Source organism: Cydia fagiglandana, chromosome 17 (genome assembly GCF_963556715.1).
Source record: "Cydia fagiglandana chromosome 17, ilCydFagi1.1, whole genome shotgun sequence".
Classification (NCBI taxonomy): domain Eukaryota; kingdom Metazoa; phylum Arthropoda; class Insecta; order Lepidoptera; family Tortricidae; genus Cydia; species Cydia fagiglandana.
In genome coordinates, this window is record NC_085948.1 from 2,456,606 (window position 1) to 2,469,987 (window position 13,382).

General features: G+C 36.7%; 2 protein-coding genes and 1 non-coding gene across 4 annotated transcripts in view; 2 read left to right on the forward strand and 1 right to left on the reverse strand.

Moving 5' to 3' along the window:
- Positions 1 to 9,037, reverse strand: part of LOC134672787 (tRNA (adenine(58)-N(1))-methyltransferase non-catalytic subunit TRM6) — a 193,673-nt gene extending 184,636 nt beyond the window's left edge. Inside the window, exons 1-2 of one of the 2 annotated variants that reach the window (XM_063530732.1) lie at positions 7,704 to 9,037; positions 7,256 to 7,339 (exon numbers count right to left, since the gene is read on the reverse strand). In XM_063530732.1, coding sequence (XP_063386802.1) covers positions 7,259 to 7,339; positions 7,704 to 8,960 — 1,338 coding nt within the window. In that variant the 5' untranslated portion in view covers positions 8,961 to 9,037 and the 3' untranslated portion in view covers positions 7,256 to 7,258. The remainder of the gene's footprint in view (positions 1 to 7,255; positions 7,340 to 7,703) is intronic. The other variant, XM_063530731.1, reaches the window with a different exon arrangement.
- LOC134672805 (Golgi-specific brefeldin A-resistance guanine nucleotide exchange factor 1) overlaps positions 5,314 to 13,382 on the forward strand; it is a 70,191-nt gene continuing 62,122 nt past the window's right edge. Inside the window, exons 1-4 of the mRNA XM_063530765.1 lie at positions 5,314 to 5,844; positions 10,493 to 10,611; positions 11,343 to 11,451; positions 11,988 to 12,149. Coding sequence (XP_063386835.1) covers positions 5,544 to 5,844; positions 10,493 to 10,611; positions 11,343 to 11,451; positions 11,988 to 12,149 — 691 coding nt within the window. The 5' untranslated portion in view covers positions 5,314 to 5,543. The remainder of the gene's footprint in view (positions 5,845 to 10,492; positions 10,612 to 11,342; positions 11,452 to 11,987; positions 12,150 to 13,382) is intronic.
- Positions 13,045 to 13,175, forward strand: LOC134673015 (U11 spliceosomal RNA). Its single transcript, XR_010099403.1, has one exon. It is a non-coding gene; the product is annotated as a U11 spliceosomal RNA (small nuclear RNA).

Sequence of the window (13,382 nt, forward strand, 5' to 3'; positions counted from 1 at the left end):
AATTTTGTGTCCTTTAAACTATCTAGCAAATAAAAACGATCCGGAATAATAATGTGTAAGTTTTCAAAGGCTGCCTGCGCGCATCGTGGCTATGCTAATGAAAATACTAAAACACATAATGTTAGAAAACACATCGAGCTGGTAAAGCGTGCACTTGTCACCATTAGAATTTAATTAATTTTATACCTACATTAAGTCTCTTCTGAGTCTTATTAGTTTACTTAAATCTTTGTGTGTCTATAGTAACGGTTGAAATTATAACACTTAAATGGTGATGTGTGGAGGCATACCCTTCAGTTTTTAAGTGATTTGTGTTTTCGAATACGAAAGGATCGGATAGTTAATACGTGTTACGTAGAACTAAGTATTCAGATAGAAGCTTATAGACGTGTAGGTTTTATCTATCCAAGTATCCATCAGCAACTTGTCGTTTTATCCCGTTCCGGGTTAAATATAATATTGCAAAATGAATTTTTTGGTAATAAACTTGCTGATAAATAACGTGTACCCGCTTGGGAGTCGACGAAGCCCCGCTTCGCGGGGCTTCTATTTCCGCTCTGAGGGACGCAAGGTAACGAACAAACCTACATCGCAAGCATTGCATTTATTTTTGTGGAAAGTGAGTACTTCGACAGTACGTAAACTTAAATCTGACTAGACAAAGAGAGAGATTAGCATGGCTCTGCGCAAGAATGTCATGGAAATCCTTAAGTATTTCGCTCCTTATTACCAACTTATATCTCTCCAACTAGATCTTTGATTAAAAAAAAAAAAAAAAAAAAATTGTTAAAATGTAGGTAGATAGGTATCTTTTTAAATAAATAACAGGTACTTACTAACGGTTTAAAAGGTTAAAGAAAAGAACTCTTGCATGTAGTTGCTATATGTGCTTGTATTATTTTGGATTTGAATAACTTCATTATTCTATATGTAACTACATACAAGAGGGTCAATCTTTAAGCCTACCTACCTACCTACATAAATAGTACCTACACTTGTAAACGTTTTAAATAAAATCGGAAGCCTGTGACTTGAAAGGGCATTAACGATATGGGAATCTTTAGATTGATTCATTGACGAAGACGCATGGTTTGCTTCATTCATATTGTCAAATTATATTCGCTAACTGTAGAGTTAAAGTTTAGTTATGGCAAATCTGCGCGTCACCGTGAATGACACTTTCTAAAAGTGCCTATTAAAGTAAATCCTTTCCCCTTGTCGAGCGAGGAACTCGCAACTAAGGGAATATTACCCATAAACTTCATTTGAATGATATTCTTAAGCCTATGTCTGTTATGGTTCCACCTGCGTAAGGTGTGCCTAAGAGAATCTGTTATTCAGTCACAAACTAACGTCAAGTTATTTGTGATGAAACCAATATGTTGTGTACCTATCTAAGCCTGCGCAAGGCTGCCATGTTTCCACCTGCGTAAGGTGTGCCAAAGAATCTTTGATTCATTTACAAACTGATGTCAAGTTATTGATGATGATATTACAACCTATGTAAGCCTGCGCAAGGCATGTCAGGAATTTAAATGATATGGTAATAACACAGGCTAGACCACAATTATAAATTATTAAAAAAAAAAAAAAAAATGAATATGTAAATACCTCCTCTTAGAGAAAGTAAAAGGGTTCTAACAAAATAATGTTCTGGGTAAAAATCAGTCGAAATAGGCAAGGCTTCGTTATTCGAGTTTTCATTTTTGTTTACCAATCTTTTTTAAGGGTCCCGAACACCCTATTGGCTAAACCCAAAATTGGACTAATGAACATTTCTAAAATTATAATATAATAGGTATAAAATAACATAAGATTCCAGGCCTATCTCGACTCATTTTTATTTTAAAGATGAAAAAATCTTTGCACCCTAATACTTTTAAAATTGTGGTCTGGAGACGCTAAGCCTCATAATGTGGGTGGCATAGATAATACTAAGAGATTTAGTCACCTAAATTCTACCACAAGCCCAGGCACAATATTGATAATTAGAATAAGGTGTGGTCAATCGTCCAAGGTCCAGATAACTACTCTGTGGACTCTAATTAAATCAGGCTCACTTAAGCTCACGACACGACATAGCTTACGGTTCAATTCTGAAATAAGCTATGTTTAATATCACTCATGGTGTGAAAATAAAATTACAAGAGCACAAAGAGTCTGCTCAAGGTGTACAAAGGGTTCCGTTTAGCGGCCCTATGAATATCTAAAAATCTTTGAAGTCTATGCCTGCTATGGCAGACTAGAAATTAATATAAATTATATTTGCCTCGAGAGCACTAGTTTTTCAGTTAACATGTTTAAGAGTACCTACCTATGAGGTACACGATATAACCAAGGTTACCTATTTAATTGTTATATTCCTGACTGGCATGGTATAGGAAAATTGTCATGTGCTGCACAAGCATGTTAGAAATAAAAATATACAAAACTGACCTAACGGGGCGTTTATGAATGATTTATTTTACACCTTTATGTCTGTCTTGTGACCCTTGAAAATTTGAACCACCTTGATCGTAAGTGCTCCTATGCACAGATTAAGTTTATTTTAAACTACCCATGCCCTAATCTCAAGGGCACGCGCTTCTATGCACGGACCAAATATTGTTATCACTTAATTCACTTATCATTATTCATCATAGTTTGATACTATACGTTTAACAAATGTACCCACCGTGGAATGTAATGTACCCACGACATAAGGTTTTTAATAAACAGTGACTTAATGGTTTGCACGAACGGTTCTAACTAGTATAACTTCGGCGGTCACGTCTAGGGCATGACCCTCTAGTTATCAATTTATACAAAATTATAGCATTGTGATACGGTTTGCTTTGCACAATAAAAATGGGAAACAGGCCTTGCGAAAAGGCGAAGCTATTTTGAAACGCGAGTACTTTTCGAAAATACATTGTAATAGATATAAATATGTCTTTGTCGTGGAACAAGTACACCCAAACAAATGCAGTCATTTATTATAATATGTTGGCAAAACTCTGCCAAAGAGTTATATAGTCTGTCTATACAGTGTAACCAAGGCATCAATGCACATGAATCTCTTGAAACATGGTGGATCAATTAATTTACACCCCGTCTGTGTCTTGCTCCTACCAAATCCACAAGTTAAGGACCTCAACCTATATATAGGTACCCTTCTCGCTCGAGACCTGTAAAAAAATGTACACAATAATTTCATGTAGTCAAGTGTCGGTAAACTAGGTCCCCACCACTTAGCGCTATCGGGAATATATATGCAAGAACTCTGTATATTGCCTCCCAGGAGGCGGGACGTTATTAGACTATCCTATATAGTAGGCCAGAGATATAGTATACAAAAGTACACTGGCCCAAATTCAGTAATATTATATTTCAGAATATATAATAACATTTACAATCTTGCTATTATTGAAATATAAACAAGGTACAATTATCCTTAGTTCATAAGGAGGATAAGTATACCTAAATATCTAATAGATTCGACAAAGTGCTGATTCTAGCATTGGATGAAATAGGTCCCTCTTAAAGGGTCTCTGCGCTGTTGGCTTTGGGCCACGGGCGCCCGGCAAAAGGTCGGGGACCCCCTGGTTTCGCACAGTTATTGCAAATAATGTAAAATCACGAAATAAGTACATAAATTTGTATATCGGTTAAAAGCACCTATGCGATGAGCTAGGGTTTCGAATTAAGTATCTTATTCCTTATAATTTACACACTGAATATTCAGAATTAAGCAATGTCTATGAATAGTTTACAGAAATTAAGCCTCTTTAGCGGTCAGAACCAATAAAGTTTCAAGGCTTATGTCTACCAGTAGGCACCAGATAAAGTAAACCACTGAGAAATTACTCTTACTACATATATACAAATTAATGAGTAAAATTAAGGTTATGATAGCTAAACATGAGTTTAATTAGAATGACTCTGCAAATATCATTGGTAAAGTTCTGTGGCAATTCTACATTAACCATTTGAACGCTAAGAACACCAAAAAGCGTCATAACTAGTGCTCACAGCGCAGTGAACACATGAATGTTGTGGCTTAAGCTCTCAAAGTAACCTTCACACTTTCAAGTAAGGTTTATTTAGGTACATTGACTCGCGTTCTCGTTAGTAAAGCCAGGTAAAGCGTTTAAAAGGGTTAAATGCATTTTATAGCTATAACCTATAACAAAGTATATGGCTTACAGTCATTAAAGAAATTTAGTGATTCTCTATGACATTTCAACAAGTACCTAATTTTATTAACTTTGTGGTGATAGTGATATAAAGAATAATTAAAATATTCGTCTACTTAATCCCGAGGGATTCTGGAAATAAGAAAGGTCCTGTCCTTGTTATATTCCTGCAACTGCTTACTTTACTATTATAGATAATTATTATCAAATTTGATAATAATTGCTACTTATAAATAAAAACTACTCTAGTACTTTATTATTTTTATCTTCTCATACTTGAATTACATTACTCCTTATAACAGATGTTGTATGCTCCTTGAAGAGTAGACTGACCTATCACATCTTTTTTTTTTACCCAGTTTTCATGTAATTAAGTACCAGTATAGCACCCTTGTGGTGACTCACTTATTCTTTTGAACATTTATAAGTACATTAAGTACGTATATAAAATGCTAAGTTAGTATCATTATACAATGGAATATCAAATTGTATGCTTTACTAAATACCTCTCTCCTCACGGGTGTTAAAATAAAGGGTGTACTGCATAATTAATTAAACACTCATAATAGAATAATATTACATATACATAATAAGTACATGTATAAATCACATTGGCTTGGCGTCTTCCCACCACCAGGCGATAACAAACACGTCTCAATATTATTATTAGGTTCCGAATAGCGGTACAGTTCTTTAATGACAGCGTTTTACACAAAAATAAAACGCTAATTAAATAACTTACCCTATTCGGAACCTAAAGTTTTAATCCTGCCTGGTGTAAATATGTATAATTTTGAGACAATGAGTTGGAAATTTGTTTTTGCGACAACCGCCAAAAAGCAAACTGCTGTGTGGTGGGAGTGTGGGAGAGAGAGGGACGTATATGCTAGAAAAGGACAATACGACCGACAACAGGGTTGCCATTCTCAATATTATTATTAGGTTCCGAATAGGGTAAGTTATTTAATTAGCGTTTTATTTTTGTGTAAAACGCTGTCATTAAATAATAAGACTCATAGACAAAGAATAATCGTATTCTATCGATTAAATGACTATCGATTGGCTAAAAAACCTAGTATCTATATTGCAAAACGTCATTTATTGCCACGACCTCTAGCGGGCAGTAGTAGCACTAAATTTATGAAACGTCAACATGATCGTGATGGAATTTGTTAATCAAATTGAAATATTCCACTAAATTGTGTATTATAAATGCTAATAAGTGTTTGTTTGATCAAAAATTACACAAGTGAGTTGTATCAGTACAAGCAGTGCAGTGCAAATATGTAGTTAAGCTGACGATCGCGCGCAGCAACGTAGTTTTCTAAGTGTTGATAGTTCTCAGCTGTACTTGAAGTAAGAGGCAGAATGTCGCTCCCTGGAAATGGAATCTTCGTGGTGCAGGGGGAGATGGCGATGCTGGTCACGGCGATGCGGCGGAGCACTCGCTGGGGCTCTCATTCCTTCCCTAATGAGGAATATGACGTACTTATGCGTACCTTTCAAGATCTCAAAACTATACTGAACCAAGTGGATGATCTGAGATTGCTGGACCCTCCGACGTATCTGGGCCCGTTTCTAGAAGTTATTAGAAGCAAGGAGACAACAGGACCTGTGACTAGCCTTGCTCTGTCTGCTATAAACAAGTTTTTATCATATGGACTGATAGGTAAGGAAATTTACACATTATTACATTTTTAATCTTTATACTGACAAATTCTCATAATCTGTTTAATTATTCTTTTTTTGCACATATTTTCATTTTCTTGAATATTCCAATCAAAGTTTAGACAGAAAGTCTTGATACTGTTATTGAAGATTCTATATTCTTGCCATGAAAGTAGAATTACCTATGTAAAATAAGCTTAACCCAGAGTTTTCTATACTATAAGTGATCTTTCCTTCACATTAACACTATGAATGAATGTATTGGTTTTTAGAAAGTAGAATGGCATTGAGTTTATCTTCTTATCTTTACTATGTACTTCAATTCAAGTGCTAGCTAGTTGTTTTCACTATTCTATTCTGAAATTGGCAAAACACCAAACTCAAAATATACTTCATTCATGTAGGCCTAGCAACAAGCTCTTCATCATCATTAACTTAAGAGGTATTCTCTTGTCGGTGGAGTATCTTCCAGCTTTCCCTATCCTGCGCCAGCTCTTTGACTTTTTGGTACACAAAGCTCAACACACAACAAGCTCTTATGAATCATAATTAATTAATCTTAATCTAATTATCAGAGCAATTTATTGATGTTAATATTATTCCATAACCTTCCTTTTTACCTTTCATGTGTGTGTATTTTTTCTAGTAATTTTTTATTTACACAAAAAGTAAAATAGATTTAACACTTTTAACTAAGATTACATGTCTGGACTATCAGTTGCAGTGGCGTAGCTTGGGGGGGGGCGGAGGGCGGTCCGCCCCTGGGTGTCACCCATTTAGGAGTGACACCTGACCGTGAACATCAGTAGTGCCACCTTTAAAAATTCGTAAAATGAAAGCGATGGAGTAAATCCTGAGCTACTTAACAAATTACTCTTTTTAATTATATTTTACAATTTTGATTGAATTTTGGGGTGACACCCACAACTTCCGCACCGGGTGCCACCCATGTTAGCTACGCCACTGATCAGTTGTAAAAAGTATAAATGCATGTACATGAAATAAAAGTTTACTATTGACATTAAAATAACCATCAATTAGTTTACTGATGTGAAGTGGTGCAGTATTTTACCTACATGCTATTATACTAATTTATGTGAAAGTTTTATGTTTGTTCTTTATGAATCAAAAATAGTTGAACTGCTTGTTTGCAAATAAGTCCCTGCGTACTTGCACAATTGCAAATTAAATTTAAGTTATGAACTCTCATAGAAATAAAAGAAAGTTCCAAATTCAATAGTGCAAAAATTGGCTTGGGTCTTACAATATTATACCAGAATTGAACACCTAAGGGTGAATAGACTTTACAATATAGTATGAAAGTAGTAAGGGGTTCGGTTTAATAATTTCTATACGGACAAAGTTGGCAGCAGAGGCAAGTGTTAAATAAAACTTATAAATAGCCATATTTGACTTTATTTCAAAACATAGCCGGTCAACAGGAATCCACTGGCTCCATTCATCATCACCTCAGGGTGTGTCCGGTCAGGCAGAACCTAGAACAAAAATATAAAAAAAATAAAAATCTTTGAGACCTAGAAATGAAGAGAGTTAAGCTAACTCTGTAAGAAGTGACAGAGGGTACAGTTAAGTTCATAAATAGTTAAATATTGTAATAGATTTTGTCACCTTATTGCAATGGATGAGCTTGACTTCACATTACTATACTATGAAAATATGATTTAAGTAACTAGTTATACTTTTTACTAATTGTCAGTTTATGATCTCATATTTAAAGTATTAACTTTTTTTATAGGATCTTGAAAATTTAATACTAAATTTAGTATGAGTTAAAGATCCCAAAAAGAAATAAAAAAGTAGATATGGAAATAAAGCTTAGGTTAATTAAAAGATATGCACCTGATAATTCCTCATCCAATTACAAGACAGTTTAAGTGCAGCAACATTGCTTCTTATCTTTAAATTCATATACATCTTCTGCAAGGGCTCCGCCACTGTATAATAAATAGCAAATGGCCGTCCCGGCTTAACAAACTGCACCAGTTCATCAAATAAATTCTGCGGGTCCTCTTTACAAGCAATCACTAAAGAATCCACTTTGCCTTTTAGCAATTCAGCTGAAGTAATGTTGTCAAAATGCCATTTAGGTTTTTTAAACTCTTTTGGCTTGTCATCATTTTCTTTTGTTTCTGAATTATCAGTTACCTTTTCCTCTGTATCTGGTTTAGTTTCTATATTCTCTTGTACATTTTCTTCAAGTTTAGGTATTTTACTTTGAATTTCAGGACTCTCGGCCTTCCTTTTCAAGCTGTTGTGCTCAGTTTTCTCATTAGTGTCATGTGTGTCACAACCCTGGTAAAACTGTCTTAATACAGAGTAAATATTAACAGAGATACATCGGCTTGATTGTTCCTCTTTGTAATTCATGGCTAATAATGCTTGTTTCTGTGACATGTTGCCTGGATGCATATGTATTAGCTTTCCATCATTAGATTCGCCTATAGCACTCAATAATGCGGCAGCTAGCAAACCATTTGACCCGGAATCATATAAAAGATGGACTCCTTCCGATTGGATGTTAACAGCTGTAATAATTTGTGATAATGTGTCAATACGGATATTCTGTATTTTCCCCGGCTCCAACTTGTACATTATCTCTGATATCATGCGCAGATTCGGCTTAAGAATTTGAATGTATTCAAAATACTTCTTCTCCTTCTTCCTCAAATATTTTTCTTGAGAAAACTCAGTTTTATTTGAGAAAGTGTTTGAATTTGATATCAAAGTTTCTACAATGTCCGATGCCTTTTTAGCGTCGTTTCTCAGCTCCTCAATCTCGGAATAGGATAGTTTTTGCGATTGACCGTCATCAGTAATGTTTCTGTTGTCCGTGCCCGATGTTTTGACGTTAATTTCGTCTTTTAAATCGCCAGCCTCTTCTGTTAGCTGTACAGAGAATTCCTTAGTCCTTTTCCCGCCTTTTGGGATTAGTTTAAACACAGATTGGAACCGGCAGCCTTCTATACCAGTTAGATTAACGCTGTCCCGTCCTATGTTGATACAAGAGTCCGTTTTATTGAATTTGTGTAGCTTCCTATAGTTTTGCTTCTGTATAACTATGTACTCCCCCACACGTATCGTATTGTCTGGAGTCATTTTATTATTAATTTAACTTAAATTTGATATAGTTAATACTAGTTATTAATACAATACATAAAACGATATAGTGCTAGTTCGCGTAGCACGTCACTCAATTGACATAACCTCAAAATCTAAACGTCACCGTGCCGCGCCGTTTGAGCTACGTTTTAAGACGTGTATATTGTAATTTACACAAATTGATTAAATTAATAAATATCTTTCAATTACTTCGTAATTATTTAATTCTTGTATAATATTGAATTATTAAAAAAGTCTTTTATACATTATAAATAATTTTCGTTCAAATAAAAAATTATAAGAGGTTCCTATAACTATCTGTGCAGATGGCGACACTGCTGCTTGTTTTAACCAAGGGCCCAACGTTTTCTGTTCTCTTTCACGACGCAGCAACTAGTATCATTTCTCTCTCCTCGCTCTTTTAAAATGCCGTTTGTCAAAAAAGGACAACCATACTGTTGACAAGGTGGACTTCAAATCAAGTGTTGCCTTTCTTGATGCGCCCAGGCTGTGTATGTGTGCGTAAAAGCGTATATGTGTGCTCTTTTAGGGATGTGAAAAGTCGATTTTAATCATGTTATATATCGATAAACGCTACACAGCGGAACGAAATAGCGATTAATTGAAGCTTCAATATCTTCGTTAAACATAAACATAATTGAAATGCCAATGGATAATGAATATATTATAATATAATAATATAATTCAATTATTGCGGAACACCTATTTTAGGAGGTATTTATGTATTTTAATTAAATATCTGAACTTTCCCTTGGTTCCCTGCTGGGGCGTGACTATAAAATTGTGATCTGATAACCACAATAAAGAATAAAAGCATTTTTGGTCATTTTAGGTATCGTTAAGCCTTTGAAGTAAAATTTAAATTGCAAGAAATGTCGATAGTTTATCGATATGACTTTATCGACATGGCTACAGCAACGTGGGCCTCATTGTTAACCGTACACTAAACAAAAGTGGCAACAGTGACAGCTCGCTGAGACACCGTCTTTATATATTATAGCTGGTCAAGCAGATCTTGTCAGTAAAAAAAGGCGCGAAATTCAAATTTTCTATGGGCCGATATCCTTTCGCGCCTACATTTTTCAAATTTGCCGCCTTTTTCTACTGACAAGATCTGCTTGACCGTCTATATAAGTCTATGGTTTTAACTAATATCACACAGTAGCGCCATCTGTACGCAAATAAAAATGTGTAGTTTTTCATACACTTTTGTAACTTTTTATTCTACACATTATTTATTTATTTAAAACTTTATTGCACAAAAGAATAACTTAATGTACAAAAGGCGAACTTAATGCCATGAGGCATTCTCTACCAGTCAACCTTAAGGCCAAGCAGAAAATATTGTAGGCGGTGCATTAGAAAACCAAAAGAGAACTTATCTAGAAACAAAATATATACAATGTACATACATACATATATCACACGATTCTTTAATAAATATGGCATTAATACATAAATATAGATTAATAATACATACATACACCACATTACACTTTTAATTTCAGATCCGACGCATCCCAGTGTGCCAGCCACCGTGGAAGACATCGCTGACGCGGTTACACATGCACGGTTTGTCGGCACCGACCATTCGTCGGACGGTGTTGTGCTTATGAAAATATTACAGGTAATCACCATTTTTTGAACGATAATCTTATTTTAACGAATGAGCGCTGAAACGAAGAAGCAAGCCAGCTGGTGGCCAGCGGTGAGAGCGTGCGACTGGCAATCTGGAGGTCGCGGGTTCAAACCCCGGCTCGTACCAATGAGTTTTTCGGAACTTATGTACGAAATATCATTTGATATTTACCTGTCGCTTTTCGGTGAAGGAAAACATCGTGAGGAAACCGGACTAATCCCAATAAGGCCTAGTTTACCCTCTGGTTTGGAAGGTCAGATGGCAGTCGCTTTCGTATAAACTAGTGCCTACGTCAAATCATGGGATCAGTTGTCAAGCGGACCCCAGGCTCATGAGCCGTGGCGAAATGCCGGGATAACGAGAGGAAGAAGAGAATCTTGTTTTAATGAATAGCACCATGGATAGCACATACAAGCATCGAATACCTGCGTTTACCTGCTGGGGTCCTAAAGGACATGACCAGACGTTGCATTTCAAACAGATGACCGATACCCATACACATTTTTTTTACAAAAAACTTCAAGAGAAATTCTAGTGGTCCGCCCCCAAATTTCATTGGTGGACGAAAGCTGAAGAGCCTCGGGCAGATGTTCCCGCTTCAAACAAAATGCGCCTTTAAGGTGGTCGACTCTGGCTTTGGCCGATAGTACCTAGTTCTTACAATAAGGTCTACCATACCATGGTAAACCTACTAAAAGCTTTGTAATTATGTTTACCAGGTCTTGCGTACGCTAATGCTGAGTCCGGAAGGCGCCATGCTGACAGATGACAGTGTATGCGAGATCATGCTGAGCTGTTTCCGCATCTGCTTCGAAACTAGACTCACAGGTATGCTATGCGCGCACCCGAGCTGCATACATCGTCATTGTTAGTAGCTCGGTTCTACTTACAGGACTAGCATGTTTTAATTGAAATGCTTGTAAGTTTTGGGCAGTTGTGTAAAAGACTGTGACAACTCTACTGTATTCTTATGTGGTGTCAGTGAGGAAACACTCCTGACTTCGGTCAAACTCGGCTCCGTTCGGCTCAGCATTGCTCCGAGCAATTATTAGGGTTGGCACCACTTGACTTCCTTGTGCGTGCACGACCATAGATAAAATAATAACTTGAATTTTGCCAACCCTAAATAGCCGAAAGGGATACTGCTATATATTAGAAAGGGATAACATGATTCGACCCTGAATCGCTGTCAAACTTCGGGTTTGTAGGAAGTGCCCTTTCTGTACGGTAGTACTATTATTTCTTCTGTGGCGGTGTCGGCATTTACGCAAACATCAAGGGCGCCGGTCCATTGTTACTTTTTAAACTGTGACACTACTTTCTTTTCCGCCATCTTAATATGTTTCATCTTTTAATGTTTGCAGAGCTCCTTCGCCGCAACGCCGAGCAATGCCTCCGCGACATGACGCAGCTCATCTTCATGCGTCTGCCGCAGTTCCCCGCCGAGGATAACGCCGCTTTCGCTGCTGCTGCCCTCTCGCTGAATAAGAGAGACAAGCCTAAGAAGAAGATTACGACGGCTAATAGTAAGTTTATGACAAGCCGTTTGACCCTGGATTCCCTGGAAGCAACTTTAAATTTTAAGTGAGATTTCGCCTCTTTATGTGTGTCATACCACTTAGCCCCACTTGCACCATCCTACTAACCCGTGGTTAACCGGTTAAACCGATAACTCAGTGTCAAATTGTACTCGTAACCATAGTAACTACGGGTTTAACCGGTTAACCCCGGGTTAGTGAGATGGTGCAAGTGGGCCTTATGATGGCTTTTACAAGTTTTTTTATGTGTAAAATTTTAAGCAATACTCGTTTACTTTTCGGTTAGGACATATGTGACGTTATCTATGAAAATTGACCTTATTGACGATGGCGCTTACGCCATTATTAAAGACGCTGTGCGGCGTAAGCGCCGTCGACAATAAGGTCCCTTTTCATAGATAATGCCCCATAATATTCTATAGAATACGTTATACATTGACGTCCAAGCACTAGAGTTCGACCAATATAAGTCTGCAACGATTTTGATAGTGGTGTGCTATGTTGTGTGCAGTGCAAGTGTTGTTTTAAACGTCAAACTTCTATGAAATTATGACGTATAAATAACACTCTCTCTGCGTCTGCTATCAAAATCGTTGCACACTGCTTTGGTCTAACTCTATCTATCCAGACAAATACGTCAAAACACGTATCAACTACCATAATATTTAGTCTTTAACGCCATCTGTATTTTACAACCGGCAATCAGTGTCCCTTTAAAACCTTGTTCACAATTCGATATTGAAAATCGATCAAAATCCAACCACCTTTAGTTCAAATTAGTCCCAACATTTCCCGCTAGATGTCGCTGTACCCTCCGCTGCCTCACGCTATCGTTAGTTTCCCGTAGCTCCTATAAGAGTGATGTGGCCCGGCCGCCATGTTTAAAAAGGGTGTTTGCCGCTTTGATGGCACGTCGGCCGGCGACGGTCGGCGGAGTATGGTTATCAAGACATACTCAACACGTAATTTTTTTAATGGTGAGGCAGTTGGCTACCGATATGTACCGGCGCCTCCTCTGCATATTATTTGATTTTATTAGCTGTAACATTTTGATTTTGTAGTCTAGAAATCCTTTTTTAGGGTTCCGTACCTCAAAAGGAAAAAAATGAACCTTTATACTTTATTTATTTATTAGGATCACTCGTGGTTTAAGTTGGAATTTGGTACACATATGTAAATTAGTGACCCAAAGATAGTCATGTTATTTTTAGAATTTTAAAA